Source organism: Lepeophtheirus salmonis, chromosome 1 (genome assembly GCF_016086655.4).
Source record: "Lepeophtheirus salmonis chromosome 1, UVic_Lsal_1.4, whole genome shotgun sequence".
NCBI classification, from domain to species: domain Eukaryota; kingdom Metazoa; phylum Arthropoda; class Copepoda; order Siphonostomatoida; family Caligidae; genus Lepeophtheirus; species Lepeophtheirus salmonis.
Genome location: NC_052131.2, coordinates 53,691,118 through 53,704,550, shown reverse-complemented (window position 1 = coordinate 53,704,550; position 13,433 = coordinate 53,691,118). Strand labels below are relative to the sequence as shown.

At 32.6% G+C, this 13,433-nt stretch overlaps 1 protein-coding gene and 1 long non-coding RNA gene across 2 annotated transcripts; one reads left to right on the top strand and one right to left on the bottom strand.

Moving 5' to 3' along the window:
• Nucleotides 1–5,463: 5,463 nt before the first annotated feature.
• Nucleotides 5,464–6,408, bottom strand: LOC121132047 (uncharacterized). The gene is made up of 2 exons (XR_005869222.2): nt 5,945–6,408; nt 5,464–5,874 (listed from the first exon to the last, which is right to left on the bottom strand). It is a non-coding gene; the product is annotated as an uncharacterized lncRNA (long non-coding RNA).
• Nucleotides 6,409–6,555: 147 nt separating this feature from the next.
• LOC121132046 (uncharacterized) lies at nt 6,556–10,509 on the top strand. Its single transcript, XM_040727488.2, has 2 exons — nt 6,556–7,634; nt 9,374–10,509. The coding sequence occupies exons 1-2, from the start codon at nt 6,791–6,793 to the stop codon at nt 9,715–9,717; spliced, it is 1,188 nt and encodes a 395-aa protein (XP_040583422.1). The 5' UTR covers nt 6,556–6,790; the 3' UTR covers nt 9,718–10,509.
• The last annotated feature ends 2,924 nt before the right edge of the window (nt 10,510–13,433 follow it).

Here is a 13,433-nt window from a genome sequence, read left to right as displayed (position 1 = left end):
ACAATTTATGAAATCCGTTAAATGCTTCACTTCATTTTCAAAATTTGAAATTTCCAAAATTATCGAAACGCGAATAACTCCACGTATTTTGCAAAGTTAAAAATTGTCCATCAGATCAGGTATCATGCAAGAATCGATGCGGTTTGTACAAATCGAATAATTGAAAACCGGATTTATTCTGGAAAAAATGACATTTTTTATATATTTGCTAAATCGTCAATAACTAATTACCTTATCCATTAATCATTGACAACTTTATAATAAGATATCTTGTTAATTTAATTTTGTATCTTTTTTTATGAAATAAATATTTCTCTAAAACATCTCATGGAAAGTTATTAAAAGAAAAATCACTGGGTATTGAAATACCGATGTTCAATTTATTCGGTGTATGGACAATGGGGTAATTAATTTTTAGCTTTAATTTTTAATATGTTTTTAAAACAAAACTTTTTTTTAAAAGATGAAGTGTTTTTGCCGGAGCCTGTTCATCCCTCTTAATAAAGTACATTTGCTTTGGATTACGCATATGCATGCCCATAATTTTGCTCTGAATTTTGTTTCAGTTTGGAATAATAGTTTTATTTTTTATTTTGCAGAAACTGAACACTACGTAAGCAGCCTACGTGGGATTACCTAGTGAATCTAACTGCGACATATAATTTTATTTAAGAGTCATTCCACGTCAAGTAGACACACTTTTTTGCAATTTAACGGCCTTCAAAATGGCGATATAGAACATGTCTCAATAAATGTTTTCAAAATATCACAAATTTAGAGTGAGATCTTAATGAGATGACTTCCAATAAGAGCATGAATTAGAGTTTGTAGAGCCGCTTTTATAGTATGCTGGTATTATTGTTCTATATCTAAACTCGTATTTTATATTATATACATATTTTCTAAATTTTTAATTATTTTATCAGACCTAATAAGAATCTTAATTTATTTCATTCATCAACAGAAGTTATTGGCCTTCTGAACATCACTTGTCCAACCCATTAGGCCCAACTTTGAGTGGGTCAGAACGGACCAGGTGATCACAGAACCCTAATATTTCATGCACTCTCTTCTTTCATATAGAAAAGCCGGCTCACCAAAAATCATCAAAAACGGTGATGGTCATGCCATGAGGATGTGGACACTTGACGTGGAATGACCCAAAAATAGCAAGTTTATTTTATTAAAATATATAATTGTAATTATTATCTAAATATATGTATGTTTGATACTGTTATCTAATTGCTCTATTGTTTTTTAATTATTTTCAACATTCTTGAAAGGTTGCTAGGTTTTTGCACGTTTTTATAAGGTTCTTAAGAGGTTTTTGGACGTCTAAAAACGTCCAAATCCCTCCTAAATAAAGTTCATAAAACGTCTTTAAGAAACGTACAGAGAACCTACTAAGAACGTTTAGAAAATGTATTTTTGTAAGTTGGGCCGGTATCTTTAAAATTCTTGCTCTTAAGGAAACCATTGGGTGCGGTACCTTATTATCCCCATGAAAAATAAATGAAGCGATAATGGCCTATCTAGCAAATTGATTAATAGGAGTCGAGGGAAATTACTGAATGAGTAACAATGTCCAATTCTTTACTTTTCACATCCAATCTACATAAGGTGGGTCATGTAAATCTGGACCATCTTTAACAACATCCTGAATTATAAGGAAAACTTTTAACTTGGTTATTTTAAATTTGACGTGAGAGGGTGAGCGTTTGCTTTAAGTTAGTTGCGCAACTTTTAATTCAAAACAAGTATTTACAATGGAGGAGACCCGGAGGAATACCATAATCGAATTAGCTTGCGCGGGACATGGCCTAGCGTACATCAAGAAGATACTTAGGGATCCAAAGAGCACAGTCTACGATATCTACAACCGCTGGAAGGAAGAGGAGACATATAAGAGAAAAGTGCATAAGTCCTGGAGTGATAAAAAACGCTCTCCCAGTTTCCTTGTAGGCCTGAAACGGTATTTCAAGGAATTTCCTGGGACTCCAATTAATGTTCTTTCTAAGAGGCGCCTAGTAAGTCGTGTAACTGTCTTAAGGGACATAAACACTGATCTGAGGATGAATTTATACCACATCTACAAAAGACATATCCTTATAGACAAAATGAAGGCTGCCCACAGAAAAATATTGATGAACGATTTGAAGTCCCACGGTAACCAAATCATATTTTATATGATTTTATTCGGATTAGAAACAATGGAATGTTGACAGATCCCACAACATCTAGAACGACAGATGGTTGACCAAAGAGAGAGTTAATATCCTCCATTTCTTTAAAACCAAGCTTTCGGCCCGTATTATGAACCATGGGATCATTGGGAGTAATGGCAGTGTCATGCCCCATCTTCTTGGAGCCAAAATAAAGGGATGGTGCCGACAGGTACTAAGAACTCTTGTCTGACCAAGTGATACCTTGGATTAAAGGTGAGGTCAATGGTGTCGAGTTCCTATTTTAACCAGACTTGGCCCCTCTCACAAGGCCCCCTACTTGTTGAAAGAAGAGAAAGTACCATTTTGGGAACACCCAGACCTGGGCCTCTAATTCCTCAATATGAATCCCCTGGAGTTAGAGAGGAAGGTCTCTGCCAATTCATATAACAGCAACGACTCCTTGAAGGGATCCATCATTAAGTACTGGGACCAAGTCTATCTGCAATAGTGGTCAGGCCTGCAAATCCTTCAGACCTCGTATTGAGCAAATGATTGGTAAACATGGCGGACACATTTTAATCAATTATTTCTTTTGTTTTATTACAGCTTTTAAATAAAGTTTCAAACCTCTTCTAGCTTCCCTTATTGATGAGGTGCAATTAAAGGTAGTACGGATTTACCTGAACAACCCAGTATTACTGGTAAATCCTACTCCAAATATTTGAAAGCTTCCTTCGAGCCTTCACACAGAAAAATTATTCATGAAGAATATTGACTTAATTTCTTCAAAATTATTGTTACTGTAACACTGGGAGTCCTTAAAATAATTAGCACTCTACTCCTTTAGAAATCTTCAAAATATATAACAAAACTCATTATTTGAAATTAACCTTATATAACTGTATTTTCCTTAAATACAATTTGCGCAATTTTGATAATTTTGGTTGCTCATTTAAAAAAAATTAGCCCTCTTTTTTTGCTCATTTTGGCTAAAAAAATGGCTATAAAATCCTAAGTAGTAATAATCTTCCCATTTTTTGATTTAATTCGATCCAATCTTAAAATTATGTACATAGAGTTGTCCAATTTCTTTTGTATTGCAAATGTTCAATTCAATAATAACACTTTGAAAGTGAGGGTCACTGTGTAAGCTGGCAAAAACATTTAAAATTATTTTGATTTTCAACATATTGTCTGAAAAGCATGTATTGATTAGTAAAATAAACATGATACGGATCATTGATCACTTTATTGATAGCAATATTTCTATTTTGTCACCTTGGATATAAAAATTGGTTAATGAATCTTTGGAAATTACAGGTTATGGGCTTTCATACAGGGTATTTATTTTTTTAAATAATTTTTGTTTATCTGAAGATAATAGGTGAAGTAAAAAATTCTGAGTACTTTTCGCTTTATTTTGACAATAATACAAATAATAAAAAATAAAAAATTAACATGTCAGTACAACTCGGCGATTTCCATTATTTGATTGAAATTTTGATGATTGGCCTACCATATCGTACCTCATCTTCGACGTCCATAATACCAGAATTGAATTGTTAGAATCCCCAATTTGCTGTTACATTCGATACTGTATTGTGTCCATAAACAGCAAAAATAATTCTGGCCGCCTTTGTCGTAGTGATAATGAAGAATGTATCGAATTTCCTCTTTTTTTCTTCCATTTTGGAACACTATAACACACAACTGGCTTCATCAAACACAAAACTATAAGTGAACTTTTATAAGTTGTCGCTTAGCCTTTAAGTATATCTTAAGCTTCTCGTGATGCAATGTATTAATCTTGAGATATAGGCACCATAACGCGTGTACGGCTGATGTTTGACTTCCACCACGCTTTTTAATATTGACGTCATAATGTATGAGTGGATGCATGTGTTGTCAAAATCCGTTTTTCTTGCCCAGCAGTCGGTACGATACATCAAATTGAAAATTCTAGCTAGCAAACCCGATTACATGATGGTCTAACCTTCTATATTATTAAATTTCTATAAATTGAACTGGACAATGCAATTAGCTACGATTCAAAAAAGTTTTTGAAATAAATAACATTTATCAACATCAGTTCACTGGATATATTAAATCAATTTACCCGTCAGTAACTTATCAAGGATCAATAATAACTTATTCATACCATATCATAATGGCTTAGGCATGTGACTATGTTTCGTTTTATGTCAGTCCATATTAATTTGGTCCTTCCAGTCTTAGGACCGGTCCATAAGATTAGTATTTTGTCAGTCCTTATTTAGGACTGAAGACTGCAATCCAGTTCAGTCTCTGTCAAGTCCAGTTTAGTCCTGCATATCAGTTCTAGAACTTATAAAGTTGGGTACTTGATGACGTCACTTAACTCTAATCCTTCTTCTTTAAATATAATCAGTTCTCGTGGTAGTATTGATAGTCTGAAGGACCGCTCCTCAGACTGGACTGAACAGAATCCACAAGAATTGACAAAGCACTACTTAAGATCGTCTTTCCTTCGGACTGTCGGTACTAAAAACTAAATAAAAAAAGTATAATACTTTATCAGTTTTAGGACTGATATGTAGGACTAAACTGGACCGGAATGGGACGGCAGTCTTAAGGATCAACACACTACTGGTTATGGGTTTATTCATAATTTAAATTACCATTCCAAAAATAATTCCTCAAGAGAATGATTATCTTTCATTTCATAACTATAAAATAGTGAAATTATATTTTGGATATCTGGACTCTCAATTGTCCACTTAAATCCAACGGTATGTGATCATTACCTAATTATATCATCAGAATAATATTTTAAGAAGACACTAAAAAATTAGATAATGTTTTGATATATATAAATATATAATTTAAAAAAAAAATAAACTTATCATTTTATTTTAGCTTATGTTGGAGAGATTGATCTTAAATTGTCTAAATTTTTTGCTCAGAAGGAATTTGTGTAGTTTCTGCAGACAGCTTTGCGTTCAATGCAGAGTTCATACTTTCCAAATAATGAAAATAGAACCATAGACATTTCCTTACGATAATTATGATAATTTTATAGAAAACTCCAATATTGATGAAGAGTACGAAATATAGAAATCCCGATAAAATGAGATACTAAATAACATTGACTTAGGCTTCATCAATTATCAGAGCTTTAATAAAAATATGTTGGATAACATATCTCGAAAGAATTTGTATTAAATCTATAATATTTTATTTCACATAACTTCCTCTGTCTTTAATATCAGAAAATAATTGAATACGATAAAGAAACAAATTTCGAAAAGCAAAAGGTGGATAATCTTGATATTTTTATTCGGAAAGTTATCTTCAAGTCTCTATTAATGCTCGAAACAATCGTTACTAGAACAAAAATATCATATATGAAATGTTATTAATTGTATTTATGGTTAAACTAATTTTGACAGCTGGGAAGACGGATGCTATCAACGTTTAAAAAAAAGGATCGATGATCCAGATTAGGATGACATTATTACTCAATACTTGTTTCTCATATAATTGTTGAAAGTATAAATACAGTAACTCATATATACTTTGATTCAGATACATCAATTATAGTTATATTTAGTTTTATAGTTTATGAGTAAAGTCTTGCTAAAATCGGAATGCACTTTGAGATGAATGTTTGGCAGAAAATCAGAGCTGAATTTTAGATGCTCATAGCTCGTACTATGAATGAAATTCAGTCCTAAAATTAAAAACTTGAGATAATTAGACATATATCTAGTTTTGGTTCAATTTTCATGTAGTTATGTTACATTAGGTCTTCACGGGTGTTAAAATTTCTATGGAAATGATATAGAATCAAATTAATCTCATTATTAATTTCCCAAATTGATCCAAATATTTCGAAAGATTGTTTTCTTATTTAATCACTCAACCTTTCATTCGTTATATGTTATTTTTATCATTGCCATTCAATAATTAATGCTGATGGATATGATGCCGGATAACCTTGTAGTTTCCAGGATCGCAACCCTTTCCTAGAAACGAAAGAAGTGTTTTTATTTTTGGATTCATTGAGCTTAAATTACTAATGTATATATGATCTTGTTATAATAGGTTCTGTTGTAATGGTATCGGGAACTAAAGAGTAGTATTTAATTCATCTTAATTCATAGTATACAAATTGTAACTTGCATAAGCATATTGTACAAGTTGTAACTTGTTTATGCTATTTGGTCAACTTCAATTTACTTCGTCCCATAGTGTCTAATTTAATTAATCAACTACTATACTTTTCATTTTTATAAATTAAATTCTTCCACTGTTTTGTAACTTGTACAATCTTCTTATACAAGTTACAACTTGTACTGAGTGAAGGGGCGTGCGTAGTGCAGGACTACTACTTTGGTACTACGGCTGTTTTGTGCCTTCCTTTTCTAGCAGTAATATGCAATTGCACGCCGCAGTTCTTCTTTCCCTCTTTCCTTTTCTAATTCCATCAGCTCTTGACTATTATTATTTGGAATTAAAAATTACATATAAATTAATGTTATATGTTTATACTAACCTACTGTTATTTTGTTTTGGTCTACAGATTGACAAATTAATTTTTTGATTATATCTATTGTTGAATCCTTGAATGACCCTCTCACTTACAGATGGGGTCAACAGAGCGTTTACACATTCGGTGGAATGACTTCGAGTCCAACATCAAATTGGGCCTATCAGAACTTCGACAGGAGAAGGAGCTCTTCGACGTGACTTTGGCCTGTGGTTCCAAGCAGATTAAAGCCCATAAAGTAATACTCAGCGCCTGCTCTCCTTTTTTTAGATCCATCATCAAGTCCGTGCCTCACGAGCACCCTTTGCTCTATTTGCGGGGCGTCCAGTTCCATCATTTGGAATCTCTCCTTGCGTTCATTTATAATGGAGAAGTGAATGTGACTCAGGAAGAACTCGACAGCTTCTTGGCCGTGGCCGAAGAACTCAAAGTTAAAGGACTCTCTCAAAATGAGGGATCCACATCATCGCAAAGTGTTCCGGAGTCTCATCCACCTCCTATTAAACGACCTCGTAACGAAAATCAAGGGAATTCTTTAGGGTCCAGTACCAGTGGACAGAACACCTCCGATTATTCTTCAACCATTCCTTCTTCCCTTGTCATTTCCAAAGAAACTAATTTGTATCCTCCTCCTTATGTCATACCATCCAAGCGACCTCCTCCTCAGCAACAGCAGCCCATCACCATTGGAGATGACGATGATGAGATTGAAGATGTGACTCCACTCAAAGAAGAAGCCAAATACATTATTGGGAGGAGCGATGATGAAATCGTGCCGAATAATCAGTCAGAAGAGTTAGAGAATAAACTTCACGAGGTTAAATATATTGAGGATCATAAAGATTTTGAATCTGAATCTGGAGAGCTTTACTATGATGAAGAAGCCTCCTATGATACTTCGGGACCCTCTGAGGACACATTACCCCCTGATCGAAATAAAGGTAAGGACATATTATATTGATGATATATTTTTCAGACTACTTTGAATAGGTTATATAGTGAGCCTCACTTTTTGAATTATTTGTAATATATTATTATTAGATATAGTCACAACACTATTAAATAAATTTTCTAATTAAGTTTATTTCTGTAATATCTCTAGTTATATTCCTAAACACTTTTATCATAAAAGACAACTACTTTACATCTTTGTCAGTGTCGTTGATAATTATATATAAGACGATGGCTAAATGACAGTATAGCAATCAAAAAATCATAAGGAAAAAAGCAAAGGCCTTATTAATAACAACGGATACATAAATTCCGAAAGTTAAAATATACACTTGTCCTAGATGAGGATAATAGTTGTTGGGGAAAATAACAAACACATGCTATTATAAATATATAATAATAGATTTATTATGTGTAGCTCTGGATAGATACAATGAATATAAATAAGTAATAATCATATTTATTGTAATTTAATTAATAAGTTTCGATATAACTGATACTACAAGTATTATACCTGGTCCCTAATTTCTTGGAACTGCTCTTTTCTATTTATTAATCATTATTCGTCCACGAAACTTATCCATAAAACCCATCCTCAGAAAGTTTGTAAATGTATTTATAATATTGTGTGCTTGATTCTAAGCAAATAGTATTTGCATATTTTAAAAATACCAACGAAGAGTTTTACGACAATAAAATTAATATTAAATTTAATACGATCTAAGTTGAGGTTTATGAACAGTGAATGGATAATGACGAGTGTCTGACTCAGTCCAGCACCGATTTTTTTTTCGGGTCAGTCTTTAGTAATTTTTTCTTGACGGATTTTTCGGTACAGACTGTGGTCTCAGACCGTGGACCGATTTTTTTCGGTCTTACTTTGTAGACTGATTTTGATTTGGTCTCACTTTGTAGACCGATTTTTTTTTCGGTCTCAATTTATGGACCAATTTTTTTCCCAAAAAAATCTCAAAAGTACACGATAAGTTCAAGGACAAATACTGTATACATATAAGAGACTGCGGGATCAAAATTAATCCCGAGCTATCTCTGTTTAAACTTTGTATTACGTCATTGTATTTGAAAAAAACAATGATGGCATGTTATAAACAATTTATCTGTAAAATCGGTCTAGACCGATTTTTTTTGTTACCGAACTAGACCGATTTTTTCCTTCGGAACGATCTAAACCGAATTTTTATATGAGGCTGGTCCAGACCGAGCTTCTTTGTTGGCCCGAACTAATTCGGTCCAACAAAAATATAACGGTCTCAGACTGGGATAGGATTTCCAGACCGAAATCCAACACTAATAATGAGGATAATTAATGTATAGAATAGATTATGCACTTAGCATTAAGTAATATATATATATATATGTATGATATTAAGTAACTAATAACAAGAAAATGAATAGGACGTAGTTCTTGTAAAATATACACGCTCGTTTTTAGTGATCAAATCCTGTAGTAAAAAATATCATTATTATTAGTTAAATGAATGTATTCAGAATATTTCAAAATCAAATAACCTAGTCATTTGAAAATCCCCGAAGCGGAAATTTTTGACTCTTTTGCAACTCTAGATTTAAAACAATAGATTGGCGATTTTTCTTTCTTTTAATTATTTAGTTCACTCGCCATATTTGTTTAATTTTAATCACCTATCTAAAAATGTAAATCTTAAATTTAAATTATTTAAATTTGTTTTTTTCTCCAAATACTTTACAGACTATGAACTTCAACATAACGACGAATGGATCTCCGTTTGCGAAGAGATACAAAATTACTTTGAATCTATAAGTGTCCGTTTGGGAGGAGCCAGTTACCAATGCTTGCTTTGTGCAAAGAATCTTCGAGACCGTTTTAACGCCCGGAGCCATTATGTCACGCATTACTTTCAAACTGCGGATAGGAAGGATTCCATTAAAAGATTTGATGACCTCGTCGAAAGAAATATTATTTTTATTGATAAAGTCAAAAGTTCCTGTATGATTTGTAGAAGAGTGCTAAAAATCAAGGGTTCAACTGCACTGAGAATGCATTTCATTATGAAACATTGTAATATATTCTGATTAAATACGTTTTTGTCTCTTCAAAAAAAAAGGAAACTTTGTTGTGGAGTTTCCAAATTTGGGTTGAATATGATATTTATACACTAGGTGTTTTAAAAGTCTTTGAATGCTATTAAAATGAAAATTTAAGAGTTATGGTGTTTTTTGTTTTTTTTTAGAAGTGAAATAAACTGTTTATGTCAGATTAAATACTCTTAAGTGAGAAATGGAACCCAAAAAAAATGAGGTTACCGTTCCAGACCAAGCCAGTCTCACCAACATCATGAACTCTCAGGATTCCGTTTTCCCGCGATTTATCAAGGGTTTAATATCTATCATTTGAGCCTGCTAAAAACAGGATCTCAGTGAATGTTTTTTCATCACTGAAGAAAATGACTCTGTTTCCACGATGATTAAGATCATTCAGGATAAATTTAAAAGGCCGGAGACAACCGTTTTTTTGACCTCACTAAGTAAAGGTCGTTTCGGAAGCCTAATGAAATTATCACCAGCTTTTAGTACGGCTCATGCCACTGTGGACTTGGTAATGACTTTTTTTCTTGGACAGCTAAGTCATTTTCATTCTCAGATTGGCTTCAAATGCTCCTGATTTTAGTTTGGTTAGTCGACCACTTTGAAGTTTGTCAGCTTTAAGTGCTTTCCTGAAACTCATGCCCCAAAAGTTTGAACCGGATGTTAACACAAAAATGCCTACGAAACCTCATAAATTTTCATTTTAATCACATTCCAAGACACCTTTTTGAACAACTTGAACTATATTGTTTTCCTATAAATACAAAGATTTATATTATATATGTACAAGGTTTTATTAATTCCGGGGAAATTGTAATTGATTAGGATTCTGGGAAACAATTTTTTAAATTGTCACATGACACGATTGCGAAAATACAAACTAGTTTAAATTTAAGTGATAGGCAAATGATTAAAATTAGTCATCTCATCAGAGAAGGGTTGGGATTAACCCGGCAAGCAATTATACCTAATTTTTTTCAGTTATGAGAAATAAAGGTAAATTAATTAGTCCTTATTTCAATTTAAGACTCATTGAATTTGAGACCAAGGATTCCGATGAAGGAAAATGAACGAAGAGGAAAGTTGTGTACTGCAGCAATCCTGCTTCATTCATCCAGTTTGTCAACCAAAAAAGACAGAATTCTAGTGATTAGATGGTTAAGCTAGGCTTAAATGGGGGTGGTGGGTTTCTGAAGGGCAGCATCAATCTTGTAAAAAAAACCTGGAAGCCCTACCAATTCCCCTTTCAAAAAGAAATTTGCAGTTGCCAAAGAATTTCAAGCGAGTGGAGAATGGATGATTACTGGCATTGTCAAAGACATACGTGAAACCTATGAGAACGTAAAAAAATGCTGGAACTCATAGACACAGAAAAAGTTGAATTTTCTTTTACAACCGACATGAAGTTAGCCAATTTTTGTGCAGATATTAGCTCTCGTGCCAGTAATTACATATTAATTATATTATGAGAGTTGTTCTCCAGTAAAGAAAGGTGTGTTGTGGGAGCACGCAAGAGTGAGAACTATTGGAAGAATTTATGAATGCTTTCAAGCATTCATAAATGACGGAAGTCTTATGAAAAGAGCAAAATATTTTTTCAATTGTATTGTGACCCTCCTCTTCTACATGGAGATTTGGATACACAGCTTCTGAAACTCATTCCTCCTCCAGAGCTGCATTTGATGTTGGGAGCGGTTAATCAAATCTTTGATAGACTAAATCTTGCTTAGGGTAAAAATGAAGCATATAAATGGTCTACAAATCATAATATAATTAGGATTGGCTATCGAGAGGGTAGTATGCAAGGGAACCAATGTAACAAACTCTTGTTTGGATAAACTACAAGAAGCACTCTTTTTATAAAGGCTCTTTATGCCTTTAATGAGGTAAGAAAAGATTGCTTGAGTAAAGATTTCTCGTCTAGTAGAGAGTCTGATATTGCAGAATTTCAAAAAATATTTTTAAAATTGGGAGTTAAAGTGACCTCAAAATTCCATTGTATTTTCAAACATATTGCTACGTTTTGTAAGAATGAAGGCTGTGGACTTGGCCCATATCAGAACAAGCAAGTGAGTGTGTACATGACGATTGGAAGCATTGATGGAATAGTTTTAAAATAGAAGACACAAACGAAAAATTTGGAGATTTGTTCCTTGCTAGTGTAGTTAAATATAACTCCCTTCATCTTTAAAAATTTAGAATATATTTTAAACATACAATATATACATTATAAGTATATAGCTTTTTATTAAATGTATAAACAAAATTGAGAATATAATCTGCGTGAAATAAATACACTTTGAAACTATATATGCTTCTAACGTTGATGTTTTAATTATTTATGAAGCAAAAGTTGGTTAAATTAATAAAATGCCTATAATTCCTTTGGATATAGGGTTACGATTTTAATTTGTTTATATCTGGAACCCTGAGACTATGTAGATTTAATAAATACAAACAGATTTACGGAGATTTTTTTCCAACCTAATCCTGCTTTAAACACACCGTGCGTACAAATGATCACAACGTTTGCATTGTTAATTTATTTTTGACAAATAAAAAAGGTTAGACGTCTTTTGGTGTGCTCCGCAATTATTTAATATTGAAAAAAAATATGGAAAAATTAAATCAAATCAATTATCTCTGTTTAATATTGTACTTGAAAAAAATTAATGATGTCATGTTATGCCATATTTTAGAAAAATAACAGGGGAATATGTGTAAAATTTTTGAGACTCTTAAATTCATGTTTTACTTTTTAGAAAATCATTTCAATATAAAGAGGCTTTATCAAATTCATTGATTAACCACAAATAAATACGCAAACTTATAAAAAATCAAATTAGCTTCACTTAAAAACCTTACGTACTAGAAGAAATATAAAAACCGTTTTTGAATCAATGTAAAAAATGTTGCAAGATATATTCAAAATTATTTCTGATAAAAATTCTATGCTGACCTGTGTTATTTAAGCAAAATATGTATCTTCGGAGAAGGCTACTCCGTAAATTACTGGGTACTCCCGTTGGTTATTTATAATTCTACAATTTTGGGACTTTTTTATTTGTTTCTATTCAGGGAAAAGATTGCTTGATACGATAAAAGTAACTACGTATTATATATAAGTTTCTAACATCGTAAATCTTTTCATTCTAAAAATATGTCTTTGATGTCCTTGTAAGTTCATGTTTAATTATCTTCTATAAATTAAGTACCTTCGTTTGAGTGCATTTTATAACTTGAATGTTCAGCGTATGTTTTTTTGTTTTTCAAATCCTAAAGGCCCCTTTCCTCCATTAATTGTTGTCCTTCGACAACCTTAAAAAAACAATGAAATTACAGTACCGGGAAGTGAATAAGTCTTGACTCAGACATGTTAGACATCAACATGGATTCATACCAAGTGGCCCATTAAAATCCGAACCCTTTGAATTTGAAACTTCAATATGATATAATTATTAATCAACAATAAAATTTCAACCAAATTAATATTATTAATAGATGTGTGTCTGAGCTCTCTTAATCATTAATGTAGCCTCCCTTAGGGGCAATGATTGCTTCCAGGAGGTGGCGGAAGGCCTGGCACCCGCTGTGGATGTAGTCCTCTGTCATGTGGTCCTAGTGATGGATGACAGTGGCATTAAGGTTTTCGGTGCTTGAATGACAGACACTGCAGGATTTTTCCTCAAAATGCACCCAAAAGG

Bases quoted from the DNA above. Each gene is read 5' to 3' on its own strand.
- LOC121132046 (XM_040727488.2), top strand. From the start codon at position 6,791: ATGGGGTCAACAGAGCGTTTACACATTCGGTGGAATGACTTCGAGTCC. The intron at 7,635-9,373 runs GTAAGGACATAT...AATACTTTACAG, and splicing joins ACCCCCTGATCGAAATAAAG to ACTATGAACTTCAACATAAC.